We start from the raw sequence: 22,500 nt of genomic DNA on the forward strand, positions 1-22,500 counted from the left end.
GTATATATATATATATATATATATATATATATATATATATATGTGTGTTTAATACTGTAATGCAAAAATATATGAAAATTATTTATACATCTCTACATTATTCTTTACATATGCAGAGAGAACCAGAGAGAATTTTGTGTATTTCAGTAATGGATCTCATAAGAATTATTAATGACAATAATGAGAATTACAAACAAAATTCAAAACAATTCAAAAACCAAATTAACAGGTTTATTTCCATGAAAATAAAGTAAATAATGGGACTAAGTATAAGCTTCTTTTCTATACAAAATATAATTTCTTAATTTTGAATTATTTTTCAAAAGTACTTGGACATATTTTTGATATTCACACATTAATATTAGTGGCTAAGCACCAGTACTTACAGGGTAAGAACGAGGATCTGAGTAGTTCCAGCTGGGGGCCATAGTGCACACAATGTTGCCATCAGGGTCCATGTCGATGTCCCACCAGGATAAGACCACCTGTGCTCTCCCGCTGGTCTGGGCCTTGAACTGTGCCATGTAGGACTGAGCAGTGCTGCTAACCGGTTTGCTGAAATCCACACTAGAGTGGAAGAAAGATGAGTTACACAGAAGAAAAACCAGATGACTATGTTTTAATCTACAGAGCTAAATCACACCCAGACTTGTACCTGAACATGGTACAAATGGGCCCGAGGGGAGTGAAGGACTCTGGTGGCACCTGGCTAAGCTGGATGTCACAGACAGAGGGCGCTCCTGCACACTTCACCACAGCAAGAGTGGGCAGGAGTTTGTTCCCATCCATCTCTATGGGTTGGAGCTGTGACCATTTCCACAGCATGTCCGACTCCACCAGCTGGGCATAGATTGTTGCACGATGCGGCACAGCTTCACAACCTGCCTGTGCCAGTGAGAGCAGCTCCATTAAACACTTATCTTTGCACCGTGATATACACAAGAGGTAGTTATAAAATGTATTATCATATATTTTAATATGGCTTGAAAGCTGTAATGATCAATCAACATTCAGGACTGTAATTATCAGTTGGATAATTACTACTACTGTATAAAACCAATGCACTGAACCTATCTGATCTACCTGTGTTAAAAGCATATTGGTGGTTGGCTAACCTGGTTCAACTGTAACCTCTGTGGAGTGTTTGTTGATGACCTTGATTTGATCCGAGAAGCCGTTCTTCTCCACGATGCAAGTAGCAGCCTGTGCCATGGGTTTAAACACCTGCATGGGATTCATATATTTGTCTTCATTCAAATTCCATCTTATTTCTCAACATTCAACACACGAGCATTAGTGAGCACCTCTATAGCATAGCAGTAATCAGCTCCAGCCGTCACAGCCATCATGGAGAGCAAACTCGTCCCAGTGCCGATGTCCAGGACCACCACCCGTTCACCACGTGCCTTTACTCTGCTCACCGCTGCTCGAATGCCTTCGTAGTATTTCTCATTCTTAAGTACACAAAGCAGAAAAATCAATAGCAACATTTCAGCTTTTCTATGTCTATAAGCGTTGGAAAATATGACAAATTAAGCTAATCATTCTGTCATTTATTCACCGTTATGTCATTCTGATTTTCTGTTTCCCATTTTTATCAGAGGAGCTAGACTTGTTTTGGAACAATTTTGGTTTACAGTATTTCTATGCGATATTACATGACAACAAAACTCACTCTGTCTTTATCATGGAGCATATCTGCATAGCAGGACCTGGGAAAGAGACACAGCAACCATTATCAGGACAGGTCCATATAATTTACCCCCTTTATGTGATAGGATATCACATGACTACAATTCGAGTAAGTGTAATTGATAATCTAGCACTTTTACCACAACACACTTTCCACGTGTAAGAACAAACATAGCAACAAGTCACTGTCAAGTATTTTCATCACGTCATTTTGATAAGTTTTTTTTTTTTTTTAAACAATAGAATTGATCACTTCTACAGAAACAGGCAAAGATCAGTTGTTGTCGACGCATGGTGATGTTACATGAGATGGTTTACACACCTCGCAATCTCCTGATGGTAATCATACTCCTCGCTTTCCTCAACCCAGTCCAGCGCTCCGGTTGTTGGATTTGCACGACCGCAAAATGTCTTCATTGTCACTTCAGTTATACGTGAACAAACTTATTATTAATGTATTTTGTAGTATAATGCCTAGATCGTTCACAAATAGATTAATCCAACATGATCTCGCCGGGCGCGGCCATGTTTTTCATGAAGTCACGCCCCTAAGATCATGTGACCACTAAAGGCCGCTTCTCTCTTCTCCTTCCCCAGGCTCAGCCGTTGCCAAAATTACATACACAATACTTTTTTTCACATATGTGTGTTATGCGTTGTGTTAATAACACAGAAACAGATCACATACAAGCCAAAGTTACGATGTTAATTCAAGGTAAGTGCTTGACTTGTCCTTGTCTTTGACATGCTGGGGCACTTTTGAAGGTAGCTGGGCAAAATTATAATGTGTGGTTCCCTCCTCGTGGATTTGTGAAAAGATTGTAAAACATATCATAGTTGTTCTTTATAAATTGTGAAGCAATTGTTTGTATATTAAATTTCATGGTACATTTTATCACCGGTATTTATAACAGCCTGAATATTTGATTAATTATTTTTTAGCTGATGGTGTTATTGGCCCATTGATTGAGTGAAACCAAATTGGTGAATACCTCTAAACATCAAACATCGAAAATAATACCTTGATACATTTTTATATTCATACACGAATATTAGTGGCTAAGCACCAGTACATACAGGGTAAGTATGAGGATCTGAGTAGTTCCAACTGGGGGTCATAGTGCACACAATGTTGCCATCAGGGTCCATGTCGATGTCCCACCAGGATAAGACCACCTGTGCTCTCCCGCTGGTCTGGGCCTTGAACTGTGCCATGTAGGACTGAGCAGTGCTGCTAACCGGTTTGCTGAAATCCACACTAGAGTGGAAGAAAGATGAGTTACACAGAAGAAAAACCAGATGACTATGTTTTAATCTACAGAGCTAAATCACACCCAGACTTGTACCTGAACATGGTACAAATGGGCCCGAGGGGAGTGAAGGACTCTGGTGGCACCTGGCTAAGCTGGATGTCACAGACAGAGGGCGCTCCTGCACACTTCACCACAGCAAGAGTGGGCAGGAGTTTGTTCCCATCCACCTCTATGGGTTGGAGCTGTGACCATTTCCACAGCATGTCCGACTCCACCAGCTGGGCATAGATTGTTGCACGATGCGGCACAGCTTCACAACCTGCCTGTGCCAGTGAGAGCAGCTCCATTAAACACTTCAAAGATGCAGCAAAACGTTAAACTGCAATTTACAACTGTATTTACCTGGACGAGGTGCATGTGTGCATGTTCATAGCTGGGCAACGCTCCTTCACCGATCAGCTCTGTATCAAACAGCTCCGTGACAAGGATGTTAGCTCTTTCTTGCATGTCTCCATCTACAGATACAAATACATTTATATTTGCAAGAATGCAATGCAAGGTGATACAGATGATGGTGTTCATTACAGTATTTATATGACACAAATTCAAGTTGATTTTCTCTATCTATCTATCTATCTATCTTTTTTATAATTTTACACGCATATATATATATATATTAATATTTGATATGTTAATAATAATAATTAATAGTAGCCATGGGTTTAAACACCTGCATGGGATTCATATATTTGTCTTCATTCAAATTCCATCTTATTTCTCAACATTCAACACACGAGCATTAGTGAGCACCTCTATAGCATAGCAGTAATCAGCTCCAGCCGTCACAGCCATCATGGAGAGCAAACTCGTCCCAGTGCCGATGTCCAGGACCACCACCCGTTCACCACGTGCCTTTACTCTGCTCACCGCTGCTCGAATGCCTTCGTAGTATTTCTCATTCTTAAGTACACAAAGCAGAAAAATCAATAGCAACATTTCAGCTTTTCTATGTCTATAAGCTTTGGAAAATATGACAAATTAAGCTAATCATTCTGTCATTTATTCACCGTTATGTCATTCTGATTTTCTGTTTCCCATTTTTATCAGAGGAGCTAGACTTGTTTTGGAACAATTGTGGTTTACAGTATTTCTATGCGATATTACATGACAACAAAACTCACCCTGTCTTTATCATGGAGCATATCTGCATAGCAGGACCTGGGAAAGAGACACAGCAACCATTATCAGGACAGGTCCATATAATTTACCCCCTTTATGTGATAGGATATCACATGACTACAATTCGAGTAAGTGTAATTGATAATCTAGCACTTTTACCACAACACACTTTCCACGTGTAAGAACAAACATAGCAACAAGTCACTGTCAAGTATTTTCATCACGTCATTTTGATAAGTTTTTTTTAAGCTAATCAGTCATTTATTCACCGTTATGTCATTCTGATTTTCTGTTTCCCATTTTTATCAGAGGAGCTAGACTTGTTTTGGAACAATTTTGGTTTACAGTATTTCTATGCGATATTACATGACAACAAAACTCACTCTGTCTTTATCATGGAGCATATCTGCATAGCAGGACCTGGGAAAGAGACACAGCAACCATTATCAGGACAGGTCCATATAATTTACCCCCTTTATGTGATAGGATATCACATGACTACAATTCGAGTAAGTGTAATTGATAATCTAGCACTTTTACCACAACACACTTTCCACGTGTAAGAACAAACATAGCAACAAGTCACTGTCAAGTATTTTCATCACGTCATTTTGATAAGTTTTTTTTTTTTTTTAAACAATAGAATTGATCACTTCTACAGAAACAGGCAAAGATCAGTTGTTGTCGACGCATGGTGATGTTACATGAGATGGTTTACACACCTCGCAATCTCCTGATGGTAATCATACTCCTCGCTTTCCTCAACCCAGTCCAGCGCTCCGGTTGTTGGATTTGCACGACCGCAAAATGTCTTCATTGTCACTTCAGTTATACGTGAACAAACTTATTATTAATGTATTTTGTAGTATAATGCCTAGATCGTTCACAAATAGATTAATCCAACATGATCTCGCCGGGCGCGGCCATGTTTTTCATGAAGTCACGCCCCTAAGATCATGTGACCACTAAAGGCCGCTTCTCTCTTCTCCTTCCCCAGGCTCAGCCGTTGCCAAAATTACATACACAATACTTTTTTTCACATATGTGTGTTATGCGTTGTGTTAATAACACAGAAACAGATCACATACAAGTCAAAGTTACGATGTTAATTCAAGGTAAGTGCTTGACTTGTCCTTGTCTTTGACATGCTGGGGCACTTTTGAAGGTAGCTGGGCAAAATTATAATGTGTGGTTCCCTCCTCGTGGATTTGTGAAAAGATTGTAAAACATATCATAGTTGTTCTTTATAAATTGTGAAGCAATTGTTTGTATATTAAATTTCATGGTACATTTTATCACCGGTATTTATAACAGCCTGAATATTTGATTAATTATTTTTTAGCTGATGGTGTTATTGGCCCATTGATTGAGTGAAACCAAATTGGTGAATACCTCTAAACATCAAACATCGAAAATAATACCTTGATACATTTTTTTTAAAAATATTCCTCATTTTTATAGCCTGTTTTATTCAATGTACAGATCTACGGGTCCAATATTAGCCTTACTAAAACTACTATGGCTGAAATAATGTGTCAAATAATGTGTCATGGTACAGTGGACGTACAATGGTATATTATATTAATGTACCATTTTATGTACATGTATTTAAATTATTGGTTGTTTTGTTAGTGTTATACCCTTGAATTAATGAATTTTTATGAATTGATGAATCAGTTTTATATATATTTTCTTAATATGCATTGCTTTATTGACCAATAGTCAACCACAATATACAAGTTTTAAAACAATTGATTGATTGGCTTTGAGAATGCTATGTTTGGTAACATGAACTTTGTTATACATTTACATTGAAAAAATGATCACCCTCAAATATTTAAAGATACAATGAGCCAAAATGTGCACTGCTTTCTCTTGTTTCTACCATACATGTTGGAGAACTAACAAGATTTTTTAACATTTCTTGAATGTACATTTTGTTTATGCACTTTCATTTGTAAGAAAGCATCTGGTGAGATCATAAATGTAAATATTATTTGAGCACAGTATAATTTCAGACAAGACAGATCAGATAACGAGTAGGCTAGTCTTATTGAATACTGATGAATTAATAATGAATTTCCTGTTTATTAGGCCGGATACAATTCAGTAGGGTTATTTCTCTGAGTGCTTCTCAAGTGCATTTTGCAGTAGGCAGACAAAACTGTATGCTGGAAGAGGGCACAAGGATTTCTGTGAATATAGGGCGGTATCCTTGTGGTAAAGGTGGGGCGCTCTGCTCCAGAAAATCTAGTACTGACTTCCGCACGTCTTTGGGTATATCCCCTCTTACATCCATCAGGACAGAGACATGCTCCTCACTGAAAAGACACACTTTATAAGTCTCTTGGCATAGATTAATCTCTGTATTACAAATGCATTTTGAAGATATGCTGGGTATACTTGGTTTGAAATCTCACCTTATATCAGGGTACTTTGTTACCAATCCAGAAATCTCCAGTATTAGCATGTTTGGGTCTTTCAAATTGATTATGTCAGCCAGTGCAATTATCAAAGCTATGGGATTCACCTCACCTATGGTCCCATCAATTTCCTTTAAATGTAAAAATGGCATTACATGAGTGAAATTCTCAGAGTAATTTAATTTCCACAAACGCATATAGACTTGTTCTTGTGTTGTTCCTAGAGGTTTGCTACCTGACCCAAGCCTGATAAGATCCAATAAATTGCTGGTTTTGTGCAAGTTCAAGTCAGTTTCTCATGAATAGCTTTGATTCAGGTTTGCAGTTAATCAATAATTTGATTATTATTTGTTAATGTTTTTAATTGAACTCATTGTAAGCATTTGTTTCAGTCAAAGCCGAATCTATCTATCTGGGTGCACTTGCCAGAAGACTTGCTCCTAAATCACATAAAAATTCCTCCCAAAATTAATGTAAATGTGTTTTCACCATGCTTTGAAGGTGGTCCCTCAGCTGCTCAGCATCCTGTGTCATTCGCTGGGCCAACTGGTTTCGCTCATCACTATTTCTGCAGACCACTCTCTTCTGCATCAGTGTACGGACATACTCAACAACAGTTAGCCACTGACATTCCTCCTTTAGCCTCTGTAGATAATGGAGATCACATGATGCAAAGGCTATTTGGGTGCCATTTTTCATTGTGGGTAAATACAGTATATTCACTCATTTTATTGTTTGGTCTACATCATTTCTAATGCCTGGTGTAAACACTAACCTGGCGACAAGGTTGCCGCACCCTGTTGTAAAGTTCACAGTGACGGTCTAAAACCCCACACATATTTGGGGTTACTTCTCCCTGGTCCAGCCAGGTACGAGACAGGAGCTCCTGTAGATGAGGTTGCAACTCAAACAAGAGATGGTCCATGACTAAGCGACATGCTTTTCTCACAGCACGGTCCAGGGCAGCCAGAGGTCCAAGTGAAATGCGAGAATACCGGTTTGAAGGGAAGGAGCACAACTGCTGCTGCAGGCTTTCTGTGGAGGTTCTAGATGGGCATTTAAATCAGAGATTTACTGCTTACAAGTACCTCCAACGCACATAAAACAATTTAAAACACACACATTTTCAAACAAACATCACATAAATACAGACATACTGTAAAAAGATACGTGTACACCATCTCACTTGAGGATGATGCAGTTGTTGATGCAGGCCAGGAGATAATGGAGGTAGAACTTGTTACTGTTTATGGCTGAATCCCTGCGATGCTCCTTCCCAAATTCTATGATTGCATCTCGAAATCTGTTTAGATGTAGTGAGAGGAAAGTATAAAATGTTGGATATAATCAATAAGAGTTTTGATTTGCTGGTATTGCTAAATAGGCTATACACACCGGCTGAGGAGGTTCTCCATCTCATAAAGCCCCATTTGGATTGTCTGGTCCCGCAGAGCTTCACTTATCATCAAAGCCACCCGTGCATTTTCTTCTAGCATCTAACAACACAGACACCAGAGCAGTTCATATGTATATCAGTGCCAAAATTTTGCTTATTGTAGATTAAGTCATTGCTTTATTACCTGAGCAATGATGGTTGGAAGGCTGGTGTGATAGCAGCCTTCATGGTCAATATCTGGTTCCTGATCCCTCTGCCAGTCTGTCAGCTCCACCTCTAGAGACTTGTGCATCCACTCTGAGACACTCTTCTACAAACAATCACAGTAAAATTTCTCAAGAACTTGTGGCCTGTTAATTCCGACAAGATAATGTAAATGTTAAAAAGTTTAGAGACTAAAACCCCTCCTTGGGTCTTACCCGAACTTTTTGGACATATTTATTCTGCAGCTGCTCGAGACCTTCCTGAGATATGAGAGGTCCCATGTCCTCAATGTCTAGCTCAGCTACAAGGGCTGGCTCACCCATCATCTCTGAGCTTAAAGAACAAGTTCTCGTGTAGGACTTTCTGATTACCCATAGACCAAATTCTGATTTAAGCATAATCTTTACTTACCTATTGTATATGTGCAGAACCCAGTTAAGAACAGCAAAGATTTCCCCACCCTCTAGCTCCCATCCACTAACCAGTCCAAGATGGTTCTGCAAGAACTGGTGGCAGAAGCGCAGATAAGTTCTTGTTAGACGGTAGTGAGATGGAACACATTGTTCGAGAAAATGCCGCACTGTTGAAAGGTCTCCCATAATGCAGTGCTGTAGAGCAGACAAGTGACTTGCAAGCCCTGGTCCACGAGTGTGCAAGTACGACACGCTACGGAAACGGGCTGACACTGCCTCCTCCATCACCTGACCAAATAGTAGAACAGGTACATATTAAGTGAATTTAAAAAAGCCTTTTTACACTTAAAATTTAGTTGTCATCTTACAAAAAAATTTCCCAGTACTTCTACCAATAGGAAACTTGCTTATCATCAAACCTTGAAGAAGCGGTCCCTCCAGCAACGTGGTCTCCCAGGGGGCATGGGTGTGTTCTGTCCCGATGTTGACCTCCGCTCCTCCAGAAACATCTGATCTAGTGCTTCTTCACGCTCTACTATCCGTACAGCTGACACAAAAAGCGTGGGGTTCTGACAGGCAAGTGACAACCCACTCCCCACCACTGCCCATAGCTCCTTGGCAAGGGCATCCACCAAGCGTCCAACGCCTGAGAAATAATTCCGCACTAACTCCTCATCCTCAGAGGTTAACCCCGTCCTGGATGATCCCCTGGGTCCCTGAAGCTGTAGCAGTACCTCATCCTGCCAGCGTTCTAGTTCCATTAGTCGAGCATGAGCTTCCAATAGTCTCCGAGACTCCACTAGTCTCTCTGTCTCTAGCACCATACTCCGCACTGACATGAAAAAGATGGCATAGCAAATGATAGCCCCAATGTACATACTTAGAGTGTAATCTTGCATTACTCTGGCAAACCTCAGTACTTAAGTGTGTGATAGATCTGTGTTACAATTTCGCTAGCTAGCTGTAAACATGTCGACCTTAATAGCAATTTTGTTACTCAGCAAGGTTCTTGCTCTGCCTTGCTATTAGACCTAAAAGAAAAAAATGTAATTGGAGTCCAAGACATTTTACACTATAGTGCCATAGTGGTGATGCAGTGTGCATACTTGTGTTACATTATTAATTACCACACTTTGGAATGCAGTGACTCATAAAATTGAACTTGCTTAGCTAGAAGTGCTTGTTTTCAAGTACTTTTATGTACTTGAGAATGTTTAGCTCTATGGCAGTGGTGTCCAATACTGCTCCTGGAGTGTCGCTGTACCTACAGAGTTTAGCTCCATCATCAATTTAAAAACACAACTGATCCAAGGTAATCAAGGTCTTCAGGAAAACTAGAAATGTTCAGGCATGTATGTTGAGACAAGTTGGAGCTAAACTCTTGAGGATGTTGGGCTCCAAGACAAGGATTGGACACCCCTGTGCACTGAAAAGGGCAGGGAATCACTAACCTTTATAGAGGCGTGGTAGGTTACTAACTGCAGCAAGGAGCTGGCGGTGAGAGACAGAAATCTCCCGAAGTGTCTCCAGTGTAGTTACTTCTTCAGAATTTTTCCTGGACTCCAAGTCAGCCTTGTGCAAGTCATGAGACACTTCTCTCAGCTCAGCTCGTGCCTCTCGCAATTGACCAAGACCCCAGTCGACACCTTCCAGGTAGGACTGTACAACTGACTTAAGAAAAATGTAAGTGAGCAGATGACTTTTCTTGCAGACATTGTTGGGCAAATACTTTTTAGAGGCATTCTAATTGAAGTGAAATAATGACCACTACTTACCTTTAACCTTGAATGAATCGATGCAGTTCGTTGACTCTCCCTTTTCCTGTATTGTCCAAGTCTCTCCAGATGCTCTGGACGACAAAAGACACCTGAGGCCCATTTCAGCGCAGCACCCCGAGCCAAACACTCGGCTCTCTCCAGCTCTGGCCACACCTCGACTGGGACAAGGGCATCTGTCAGTCAAAATGCAGAAAAAATATGTAGCCCATTATGCTACTGAGCCAAATGAGTTAAAGGCACAATATGTAATTTTCGCCATTAGAGGGCGCGTATTCAAAATAAACAAATAGACAAAGGCATAGTTTGATGACGCCGTGACTGAGTGTGGAATCATGGGAGTTGTCGTCTTCATCCCCACAGCCGATGCAATCCGACGGGACTCGGGCAGAAATCATGTTCATGGATGAGCTAATGATTTATTAACGTAGTAGTATGAAGTAGGGTGAGGCTGAAAGCCGTCGAAGCGAAACGCGGCCGCTGAACGAGCGCGACACACGGCTCGAAAGCAGTGGAGCTTTTATTATGCCACAGTCGACCGCTTCCGCTCCTTCCGGTCGTGCGTATGTGGGGAAAAAAGCAGCGTTGTTTTATCATACTAGATACATTTGAAAGTTCTGCTATAATGCTACTCTTTGCGGTCATCACCGGCCTATTAAAACGCACAACATATTAAAGCGTCTTTGGTGTTTCCATGCTTTCTACAAAATAAAACCGGAATCAAATCGTCATTGGCAGGCGACACAATGACACTATGGACACGGTCTGTGTCACTAGTTAAAATTGCTTATTTCTCTGGATTTAAACATTCTTCGAAACATTTGGGATAATGTAAGTACACAAGTGAGCAAAATATATAACACTGTTCTAGTGGTTTTTGGATATTTTAATAAAAAAATCTTACATATTGTGCCTTTAAGCCAACAGCATAGAAAAATCCAATGAATTGTGCAGCTGTTCAGCTGCAATGTTAAATGAAGTTATTGCTGATTGTGTAAAAGAATGCATACTTTTTTGAGAATGAGAGAGAGTTTTCTCTGACTTGCACAATGAGTGACTTTAACAGTGAAAGTCTTCATTTTTCCTGGTGTTCCTGAGACAGAGATTATTTAAACCAGCAAAAGGCTAAATCTAAAAAGTTTGACATCAGTAAAGTCTTAAACTCAGCAGATTGATCTCTTCTCCAAAGAATGACTCAGTGATGTCCTGACCGTTTCGAAGTCTGGAGTTTCAAAATTTCCATTTCATATTCCCCAATCCCTTGGGTGCTCAAGAACTGAAACACCCACGGGAAAGTATGTAAGAATTCAGTACAATGACTCAGAAACAGCTTCACGGCAGAAACTGCATGTTTTTACCCCCTCCTTGATAAATAAGAGCATCATGCAAAACAGTCTCAGAGTTCATAATGCAGAGACCAAGTGTAAGTGCCTGCCTGAATATCTTTTATTCACAACATTACAGTTTGATTTAAAAGGTATTTGAAAATTAAAAATAAAGATAGGACTTTGTACTTAATGTTTTTTAAAAATGAACAACCCATAAAGTGCTGCAAATTATGTCATCTATTAATCCATGGTGATACAGTATTGACTAAATATAAAAATGGTACTTGAATTTTTTTTACAAGCATTAATATATAGAAAATATTCTTAGCATTTGTGAAAACAAGGGACTGCAAAGTTGATGAACAGTGTTGTGAGACTGATTCAATTATGTCATTAAGCTGTGTTGCTGTGCTGTCATTAATGTTGCCACGGTAACAGTGACTTCTCTAATTGGTGGTTATTTCTTCAGAATTGTGGGTAGTGTAGTACTTCACTGGGAATCCAGCCAAAACCACAACGATTTATGGCTTGCAGAAGAACCATATACCATCAATTAAAGACGGCAGAGGTTGTTGTAGGTATGTCCTAAAAGTTTTATAAATGAAAGGTTTTTTTTTAACCTACAGACCTTGCTAATGTACATACCTTTTTATATATTTTTGCATGATATTAGCTCCTTGATACCCTGTGTTTGGGTTTATTCCCTTATTGGACAGCATTTTTGCACAGCACGTTGTTGGATTTTGTATATGTTACATACATTGTGCATTACGACAAGGCCTTTTTGTTAATTTCCTGTCATGCTGAAATGCATGCGTTTGACCAAATTTAAAGTCCTTCCACCCATAGTTGTTTATATATATTTATATAGCATTCCCCTGGCAGAAACATTTATGCTGCTTATATTAAATTTCATTAAATTTCATTCTTTTTAGTTTATGTAAATATACATAGATTTCTCTACCAGTGCAAGATTATGACATTATAAACAAATGCTTTCCAGATGCCTCTCCTCATTGAAAACAAACAGAAAGGAAGCGTACCTTCACGATTGTCTTGGCCATTCTTATCTCCGTCTGACATTTAGGCTTGTTGTTCCACCGTCCGCCGTTCCGCCACTAAGAGACTGCCCTGCCCAGAGGGCCTGCTCAGTGTCGCCAGATAGAGCAATCAGCAGAGACAGAGAGAGTAACGAGGGGGACGAAGAGAGAGGGTACATACCCACTTCACCGCCAGCCTTCCTCTCTCACACTCCCAGACACATCCTCTGCTCAGAGGCCAGCAGGAAGGGAAGGGAGGAAGGGAGGGAGCGCAAGAGGCACGGAGGGAAAGCGGGCACTCCGCCCTCTAAATGATCCAGATGGTGAGCGGTGTGTGGGGGTGGCCTTCATGTGCAACAGTGCCTCTCTGTGTCTGAGGTAGTTATAATCCCATATGTTTAAGAGGAAGTGCTTGGAATAATCGAACAAAGATTTTATGCGGCTTTTACATATAGTCAATCATTTGTATTGTTCCAGAAAGTTCTTACCAATGTCCTGTGATCACTCACAGCTGCTGGTTGTAGAGCAAACATGAGGGGAACCTAAGTTCAGAGGCCCCTTAATGAATGTGTTTATTTGTATAAGTGTCGTGGCATGTGACTTACCCCATGACTGTGTTTACATCTGTCTCTTGTCTCTGCCAAACATGCTCTACAAACATGACTAAATTAAGTCGTAGTACACACAACTGTTGGTGAAGACGTGTTGAAATGGATTCTGATGTAAGTTTATACATAAATAGACTAATTATTCAGCTCTCTGGAATGCTTTATTCTCATTGGTCAGTTGCAGCTTTCTGCAGTCTAAATTGTATAATTGACCATAGCCCACATTTCTCATGTTTCACATTTCACTCCTTTGTCTCGTTCTCTTTTACTGTAATTCAAATAAATATTCAATGACCATTTATTCATTTATTTGGTTTGCTGATGTAAGTAATGTACAATTAGTTGGTCGAAATTGCTAAATAACCCCCTTCAGAAAGATATTTGTTCTGTTTATTTTGCAATAATGACCAGCTGACTATACATTATGCATTACTTTAATTTTCATCAAGCTGATTCAGATTCTTCTGTGGTTATTAACAGTTTGCAAAACTTCTAAGGCGAAATTTGAAGGATTTGTCTTTGTGTTTTTCCTTAGCAGCAGTATATGCTAAAAATAGCTGGTGACTAGACTTTATTGTCTTTGCAGAGCACCATAATAACCAGAGGACTGTGACAGACTAACAGAGCTTTTCCGCTGAGGCTAATAGTTCCCTCTGGACTGAAATGTGGGGTGATGTAGCTTTCTTGTAGAAGGGTGGAGATGCATCCTTTATAACTACAGAGCAAATGTATAATATAGGAAATACAAAAGGGTGACCTCTGCCAGTTTCTCTATAACTTTTCCACCCCCTTTATTTAGTGATGTATTATCAGTTGAGGGATATGTGTGTTTTGTGGTCACCCTCCCCTATCACCACCTTAAATGAAACACCACCCAACCGATCGAAGGGAACGGGAAGTCTATTTCAGAAGTAGTCATCCAAACACAGGGAGGACTTCCTGTCTGACATTCCTGACCTGGGCTGACTTCCTGCTTCTCCTCAGCTCTCCCAGACATGGACGGACAAATGTACACTTTGACATTTTGTGAGTTTAATTAAGGATAAAATTGAATTGTTTCATCAAATCAAAGGCAAGTTTAAGAGATTTTCAGTTGCGTGAAAACGAGGAATCTTATTTGTAAGTTGCCTAAGTGCATGTGAAAAAATGTCTGTCTTTAAAGAACAATTCACAATGTCCAATGCAATTCCAAGTGCTTCAGAGCAAATGCTTCACATTCCAGCTTTTTAAAATGTGTGCTGTGGTCAGTGTTTGGGTGGTGGCCATGGTTAGGATTTTGTCTAAAGATGAGGTTAGTTTTTGGGGAGCATTTCAGAATATTCCAGATGTAATGACATTTTGGCTTAATTGACAAACAAAGTAAAAATTACATTACAAACTTCGTTTTGCTCTTCCTTTTACAAAGCTTTTTCAAAGTTTCAATATATGGTGAAACATTTTAAAGATAAAACTTTTAAGTGTTTGCATCAAGCACAAACCAAGTAATTCAACATCCACATATGTGCATAAACTCAAAAGCAATCAAATAAAAGGATGAAGAGAGCAGATTATGTTGAGGGGAAAATTCTTTGATTTATAGGCCAAGAAAAGTACACCAAAAAAGTGACAAAATGTTTTAGAGTTACTCCATCTGGCTACCCTCTGAATAAAAGATTTTATTCTTAAAAATATGTGTTTCTTAAACATTGCTTTTGACCTAACACAGTTGTGGAGTTAATTTCTGGTTCTTGATGTGGAGTACACATTTTTTTATGATCCTGTTTATGCTCTAAGTACTTATTTGCACGTGCAGACATCTACATTAAAGTAAAAAGCAATAGATGTTATTCAATTTTCCCACCTTTTGATATGTGCTATTAGAGAGACATATCGGGACACTGGGGTTTGGGGTTATGTAAAAACATGTAAAACATGAGCTTGCATTTAACTAATTTTAGAAGGAAATCTAGTAGGCTAAGCCTATAAAAACAGAATAATTCTTAAAACATATTTCATTTTCAATTCATTTACAATTCTAGATTGTCTTAAATGACATAAGCTTGTTTGAATTATTCACTGCTGTGGTTGACACCCAAAACTATGTAGGTTCCTATGAGCAAACCTCTGCTTTTCCATGCAGTAAACGAGTAAAGCCTGGGCTTTGATTGGCACATTTAAAGTTGGGGAACACATTTGACTGCCAACAGCAAGCCTTGCCATATTTTAATGTCATTCAAGGGTGTTAGAATGAGCAGGAGATTAGATGGGGGCCCCTAATTATTTTGGCTTTAGTTCTGGATTAACCCTCTGTTCTGTCGACTTCAATTCACACTGGCCGTTTGATGAAATGTGAACTGACATAAATTCCGCGGCTCACTTTCAATCCGATTATGCAGTTAAATCACCGCAGTTCGAACCCAAGCAAGAGACTCTGGCGGGTCCCTATTCTCCCGCTCCTCCGAAGCCCTGACAGCTCCTCCCCAAAACACAGGGACCCACGCTACCTCCTCACAGGACCCACGCTACACTCTTAACCCCACATGAATAGGGCCTATTCAGCGAGGTAACGCTCAAGCACAACCTAAATATTGTTTTTATGAGCAGCAAATAGGTGGCACCTCCAAAATAATACTCGTTTCTTAAATTCCCATCGTTCCTGGTCTTTTCTAGGGAGGAATAGCGCCTTGTTACAATGACCGGGCTTGTGTTGTTGGTCACATTGGAACAAGAGGAACACAAGAAACCGACATACCATTGAAAACGTTTAAATGCATAGCGTTAATTCGCCTCAGGTTGCGGAACACAATCAATTTTAAAACGGTGCAATAGAGTTGAAATGACATGGTGTTTAGCATTTTTCTCAAGGGAACAGTTTTGTTTTGGCCGCGCGAGAGAGATTATTTGCTTACTTACAAGCACACTGAATAGCGCATTCACCCAATTTAAATCTTAATATTTATGAGAAAGAAGTGTTTTAAAATCGAATTAAAGCATATCTACCAAGTTTCAAATGTTAGCTTTATATTCATGTTTGTTTCTGTGTATTTTCAACAACAAACAACATTTCATCATGAATATGAATATGAATATGAAGAACTTTTATCAGGATTAGCCTTTACAACGTCTAATCTGAACTAAATATTATTTATTTCTTTTAGTTATCTATCTACAGTGATTCGTTCGTTTTCCGTGCCTTTTTTTTTTTTTTTGCACTTTATTAAACTCTTTGAACTTATCTGAACATTACAAATAAACAATTAAAACCAATTATAAGTTATTGTTATCCCACCGAAAGTGTTTTTCCCCCAAATAAGCCTGAAAGGAGTGGTAAATTCTCATCCCCATCAAATCTTAAAACAATAACACACTTCTTGTGCTTATTTAGTGCTAATATGAAAACGTCCTCAAGGTACGTTATATCAAGTGTCGTTTGGCCTCCAGCAGAGGGCGATGTCAGCGCGGATCCTGCAGAGAAAGTCTTTTGAATTCATAATTCTTAAGCCATCTATTCTAAGACTATTTAAGTGGGTTTTCTCATGAGTTTGCGAAGCATTTTCACAGTAATTACGATCACACGGATCTGAATAATAAATACTTCATTCTCACACAGCTATTGCTTCATGAAGTAAAAAGGCTGGCTTTAAGTTGACATTAAATGTTTTCTTTTTCTTTTTCACTAAAAGCTTGTAATTATCTATTATAGTACAATTAAGAGTGAGATTTTAGATACTCTTGAAGAAAGATGTGGTCTGGCTGGCGATCTGCTCAGTAATTTGCCTTAACTTTTTTAACAAATGTTGGATCGGTGTTCTGTCCAGGTGAAGGAAATTGCAGTTTAGCAATGTGATTTTACTTGAGTTCCTGCAGTACATGCTGTTTTATTGCCTTAAACTGATTGGCTCACAGGATATTCACAGTCAGATGGTCCTGACAATTGCAGATCCAGACAGAGAAATTTGAATTCAGACATATAAAAAAAAAAAAAGACGTTTTATCAATGTAAATGATACATCAGTTTAGTTTCCATTTTTTTCTGGCCAAATTGTTCTAGATAGACTTGTTTCGTTAAGATTTTCTTTGCAAACCCGGCTGCCTTCACAACTGCACATAAATCCGTAGTGAGTTTCACTAAAAACTGTTGCAAGTTTCAACATTCCACTTTGTTTCACTCTGAGGAATGTTTCGCAGAATCTTACATAACATTCTTGAGTTGTTCTCTTCATATTTAGTGCTTTTGTCTTCTTCAAACAAGTCCAGTGATTTTCTCAGGAGTAAAAAGAGAGCATTGAAATCTCCAAATTGGTATGGACCTCACCAACTCGCCAAAGCCTCTTTGGCAAATCTCTGTTTGATTTGACACTCCTGTTTGCCGTTGCAAAATCTTTCTTTTGTTGCGTCTGGATAAGCTTAATGACTTCTTTAACTTGCGAGCGCAGCTTCCAAAGTGAGAGAAAGCAGGGAAATATAAGAAGGATGCTTTCACAGAGGAACTGTTCTTATCAGGTCAAATCCAGTCTTCTTTGCATCTGGATGTAAAAACATGACATATATGCAACTGAGTTGAAGGTTTCCAGGTACGTTGTGTCATTGTGTTCAGAGGCCAGAGAAATGGAAAGAAAAGTCGGAAAATAAGTGAAACATTGAATATTGAGTACACAGTGTGGACCCACCACAGCACAATTCAGGGAAGCAAACATGACCACAAATGCCTGTATTAAGGGATCGATCAGGGTCTGAATGGACCAGCATTAACTGGACTCCTAATTCTGGTTTACTAACACCTGTAATAACTATCAAACAAGTGGTAATCTCATAAGCCCCCACGTCATTTACATATTCCTCATCAGCTTGTGCAAACCTGAAGGATGCACTTTCTCTCTGTTGGCGGTCTCAACTCCTGCACTCTGACTGCTTGGGTGGTTCGGTGGCTAAGTGACCGGTCTGAATGTGATATGTATATGTAAGGGATTATCTGTATTAGCATCAGCGTTTACCAACGTGGCCATATTCTTAACATGGCTCTGGATAATTGGAATGGGAGGAGAAGATGGCTGATCCATTAGTTCATTCTGTTTACTTAGTGGATGGGTCGCTCCGTTCCTCAATTTTACCACTCGGGAACGTTTTTGTGGAAAGGGTGCATACGTGTGCGCGAGGACTTCTTTATGCTTACTAAACCTAAGCAGATTCCGCTACAAAGCAAATGCCTTGAAGTCTTAGCATGGCTCGCACATAGTATCGGGAGTTAGACCAAATACTGTGGATTTTTCAAGTGACTCTTGAGGGAATGACCCAGTCAGACCACACAATCTGTGCTCTACAAGAGAGAGATCTTTGAAATCCATAAACACCTTGAAAAGCCCCATTCTTGCGCCGATAATGCGGTGCTTTCGAAGCTCGCCATCAAATGTGCCGAAAACTACTTCAAAGAAAATTGAAATGTAACAAATTCTGTCAGGGTAGAAAAGGATTCTTGTAAGGCTCTAAATGGAGTTCATTTTGCCTGCATTGTGTTTTTTCTTTCTTTCTTTTTGCTTTGGTTGGTTAGTTTTAGGTTACAGCTGACTGAACATCTGTACTGGAATTCTGATCAGCACAGATTAGATCTAATATTGCAATGTGATTATAATAATATAATATAATAAATATCTTAAATAGTTTTATTATATTTCATATAATGTTTATATATTATATAATGTTTACTCTAAAAGCAAAAGAATGAGGATAAAAGAAAACCTTGTAAAATATGTTTAATATTTATGAAATATTTATACAATAATATTTTGTATTGTATTAACATTAGTGTTAAATCGCGATTAATCACATCCAAAATAAAAGTTTTTGTTTACATAAAATATGTGTGTGTACTGTGTATATTTATTATGTCTATATAAATACACACACATACATGTATATATTTAAGAAAAATATGTTATGTTTATATATTAAATATATTTATCTGTAATATAAATATAAATATATACATGCATGTGTGTGTATTTATATATACAAAATAAATATACACAGTACACACACATATATTATGTAAACAAAAACTTATTTTGGATCCGATTAATCGTTTGACAGCACTAATTAACATATATTTATCGAACAATCCAAAATATGAAATATGTAGCCTATTTAAATATATTTTTATTTATTCATATTTGAATAATAATATATATATAAAATTTAAATATTATTTTTTTTAAAATATTATAAATTAACACGTTAAACTGACAGCCCTACTATATATATATATATACATATATAGTAGGGCTGTCAGTTTAACGTGTTAACTTAATTAGTTATAAAAAAATACCGCGATTAATATATTTTAACGCAGTTAACGCACTGGCCCCGCCCCCAAACCTACATGTCATCTTACATTTCATATAGTTGAGTTGACTGTTGACAAATATGATGCAGGGCAACAACTCTATAAATGCAGTTATGCCCTAAAATTCAAGATATTGGGGCAAAGAAATGCCCCTATTTGAGTTTTGAGTTTTTCTCATATTTATATCATATGATGATAAGCATATCACACCAGCAACTAGAGCAATATCACAGGAGTGCTGTTTTTGTCATGAAGAACACAAGTGCAAATGTGATTTTATACAACAGTTCAGTAAATAAGAAGTTAATATTGTGCTATATTTTAAACACAATAATGTGTGTTTTTGTTCAATTTTGCCAACGAAAATATTACCTAAAAAGCCAAGATATTAAACATATTTATTTTGTGTTTATATTAAAATATGTATGTACTGAAATGATATCTAATATTAATTTTATTGTATTAGCTTATGTTCAATATAACTGAATATAATAATTTAATATTATAACAAAATATTTAAACACAAAATATATAGCTATAATATATAATTATACATTAAATGTTCTAATGTGAAAGTGTTTTATACATAAAAACTGTAAAATGTAAAAACAGCTTTTTTTGTTGGTGCTTATCTCTAAAGTATATTGTCTAAATTCTCCTTTTCCATAATATTTCTCCAAATGACATCAGGTTGAATAGCTCACACAAACCAAAGCAGCTGTTAACTAGTCTTCCTGACTAGTCAGTACTGCCAACCCGATCTCGCAGCAATTCATACATATTTTATGAGGTGGCTAATTGAATATGGTCATACGAATTTGTAGCCACAACGTAAAATATGTACAAAATTGGTCGTGAGAGAGCCTTGGTACTGCTCTCTGTGTTTTATAGTCTCAATATGTGCATTGTTTTGACTGTTGTTATCACTTCATCTCAAGACCTACTTAACCCGTCTGCTTCTTTCTCTTTAGCCATAGGGATAGAGTACTGGGGCTTCTGGTCCTGACAGGGGGCAGCTCAACCAGTGAAGAATGGTCCAGGCAGCTGGTGTGACTAAGCCATGGCTTGTAAGGATGGGGCGGAGGGGCGTAGACTGTGAAGGCATGGAGGGAGGTAAGGCAGATTGGGGGGGGGATGCGCTATCAGGCTCTCCGCAGAAAACAGTGTCTTTACATCGCACCAACTGTTCACATTTTCAACGCCGACCCCCTTTTTTTTCTTCTTCCTGCCAGAGCTTTGTTAACAAACCAGTTTACTAAGCGCTGGTGAGACGTGTGGTTAATAAAGTGCAGAGGGTGCCGTCAAAGTCCTATGCGCTCCATATAGACCACACCAAGCATCCGTATTGTCCTCCTGTCATTAAGCTACTTAACAGGCCCTAACTGCATTAGATCACTAGAAAATAACCGCACATGCTCAACCTGATGCTTCTGTCGCTAAAATGCCATAATAGCACCCAAGAGCTTTTTACTTTGACAAATTTTAATAGCATCTTTTTAGGCATTTTTGGGCATATTAAACCTCTATATTTCACACTCAGTCTTAGCTATGATTTGCTCATTTGTTGATTGTCAAAACGGCTGAACATGAGGTTGTGATCTGTTAAAGGTATAATTGACCTAACAGTGAAAACTGTTGGCATCTTTTTAGGCCTAATATCCTACGAAAGCCAAAATTGTATTAGTTTTGAGTCGTTTTACTACATGTTTTGTACTTTTGTATTTTTTTTAAAGAATCTTTTTAGGTTTTTTTGGGCGTCACAAGTGACTATATTTCAAACTTAATCTTAGCTAAGATTTTCCTGTTTGTTGAGTGTCAAAATAACTGAAAATAATGTCATGATCTCTGAACCAATGAACATTCTGCCATTATTATTGAACAGTAAAGTCCAAACAACATTGGACCCTATTGACTTTCACTGCACAGAAAAAAAAAAAAAAAGATACTTTCTTCTGTGGAGCGATACAAATTTGGAACGACATGAGATCATGAGTAAATGATGGCAGAGTTTTCTTTTTATATCTCTTTAATAGTAGTTTACAGAATGGATTTTGATAAATAAGTGTTTTTAATTTTTTTTTCTTAAAATAAAATGTAGAATAGTTATAGAAGAGAGTCACAACAAGCACAGTGATATTGTATCAATATATGATATGATATAAAATGAATACATCAAAAACAGACATTTATCTCCTCGCTTATGCTGAAATATTATCCGTTACATAACAGAAAATGAACCATTTGAAATGCTATCTGCACAACTAAGTGTTCTGCTGCACTTGTAATGATATGACTAGTGATGTGACTTTTAACTAGATCATCTTTTCCTTATTCACACAGTAAGATGCCCTGGGGAGCTGACAATAGATCCTTTGAGAGAGGAAGGGAGGTCTGCACTGGCCAAAGGTTAAACAGGGCTTTTGGCTGGTGATAAATCACTATTAAATGAGGCCTGCATTGCGGCGCATTGTCGTTGCTCACTTTCAAACCCATTACCTTCTGGTTGTAAAGCTGACACAGCTAATGAACTGACTGCTTTGAACTGGGGCCACAATATTGACTGGTTGCTTGGGGCAGATGTCTCAAGTCAAGCGACTAGTAAATGTACATTTGATTAAGAAAGACTCTTCGGGTCTTTGGAGGTGGAGATATTCTGAGGGGGTGAGGCAGCTTGGATAGCAGGGGGCTAGTCTCCACTTAATGAAAACACTTGAGGAAGTTCATATTAAAACAATTGGGCTGACTGAACCGGGCTGATGAAAGAGTGTAAGGCATGCTGTTGGATTTAGCGAAAAGACAAAAGGCTGCTAATGATTAACCGAGACGTGGTCAACTCACTTCCTCTCAGCTCTTCTGGTGCTGATGCTGGT

At 38.4% G+C, this 22,500-nt stretch overlaps 3 protein-coding genes across 4 annotated transcripts in view; 1 reads left to right on the top strand and 2 right to left on the bottom strand.

The window, feature by feature from the left end:
* LOC107739801 (protein arginine N-methyltransferase 7-like) overlaps positions 1 to 5,225 on the bottom strand; it is a gene marked incomplete at its 3' end in the record, with an annotated part of 8,782 nt that extends 3,557 nt beyond the window's left edge. Inside the window, exons 1-7 of the mRNA XM_016552005.1 lie at positions 4,847 to 5,225; positions 4,508 to 4,544; positions 3,756 to 3,905; positions 3,655 to 3,675; positions 3,348 to 3,554; positions 3,039 to 3,268; positions 2,770 to 2,950 (exon numbers count right to left, since the gene is read on the bottom strand). Coding sequence (XP_016407491.1) covers positions 2,770 to 2,950; positions 3,039 to 3,268; positions 3,348 to 3,554; positions 3,655 to 3,675; positions 3,756 to 3,905; positions 4,508 to 4,544; positions 4,847 to 4,941 — 921 coding nt within the window. The remainder of the gene's footprint in view (positions 1 to 2,769; positions 2,951 to 3,038; positions 3,269 to 3,347; positions 3,555 to 3,654; positions 3,676 to 3,755; positions 3,906 to 4,507; positions 4,545 to 4,846) is intronic.
* A 663-nt stretch (positions 5,226 to 5,888) lies between these two features.
* Positions 5,889 to 12,783, bottom strand: exoc3l1 (exocyst complex component 3-like 1). 2 transcript variants are annotated; one of them, XM_016551993.1, is made up of 13 exons: positions 12,707 to 12,783; positions 10,336 to 10,511; positions 10,012 to 10,231; positions 8,980 to 9,392; positions 8,559 to 8,848; positions 8,363 to 8,480; positions 8,128 to 8,253; positions 7,943 to 8,043; positions 7,734 to 7,850; positions 7,323 to 7,593; positions 7,037 to 7,192; positions 6,545 to 6,678; positions 5,889 to 6,445 (listed from the first exon to the last, which is right to left on the bottom strand). In XM_016551993.1, the coding sequence occupies exons 1-13, from the start codon at positions 12,744 to 12,746 to the stop codon at positions 6,259 to 6,261; spliced, it is 2,349 nt and encodes a 782-aa protein (XP_016407479.1). In that variant the 5' UTR covers positions 12,747 to 12,783; the 3' UTR covers positions 5,889 to 6,258. The 2 variants fall into 2 exon arrangements, with proteins under 2 accessions (XP_016407479.1, XP_016407480.1); XM_016551994.1 differs by having other exon boundaries at positions 10,336 to 10,496; positions 12,707 to 12,774.
* A 7,878-nt stretch (positions 12,784 to 20,661) lies between these two features.
* LOC107739802 (homeobox protein DBX1-B-like) overlaps positions 20,662 to 22,500 on the top strand; it is a 30,311-nt gene continuing 28,472 nt past the window's right edge. Inside the window, exon 1 of the mRNA XM_016552006.1 lies at positions 20,662 to 20,743. Coding sequence (XP_016407492.1) covers positions 20,662 to 20,743 — 82 coding nt within the window. The remainder of the gene's footprint in view (positions 20,744 to 22,500) is intronic.

This window comes from Sinocyclocheilus rhinocerous, unplaced genomic scaffold, assembly GCF_001515625.1.
Source record: "Sinocyclocheilus rhinocerous isolate Xijiao unplaced genomic scaffold, SAMN03320098_v1.1 scaffold255, whole genome shotgun sequence".
NCBI lineage: Eukaryota > Metazoa > Chordata > Actinopteri > Cypriniformes > Cyprinidae > Sinocyclocheilus > Sinocyclocheilus rhinocerous.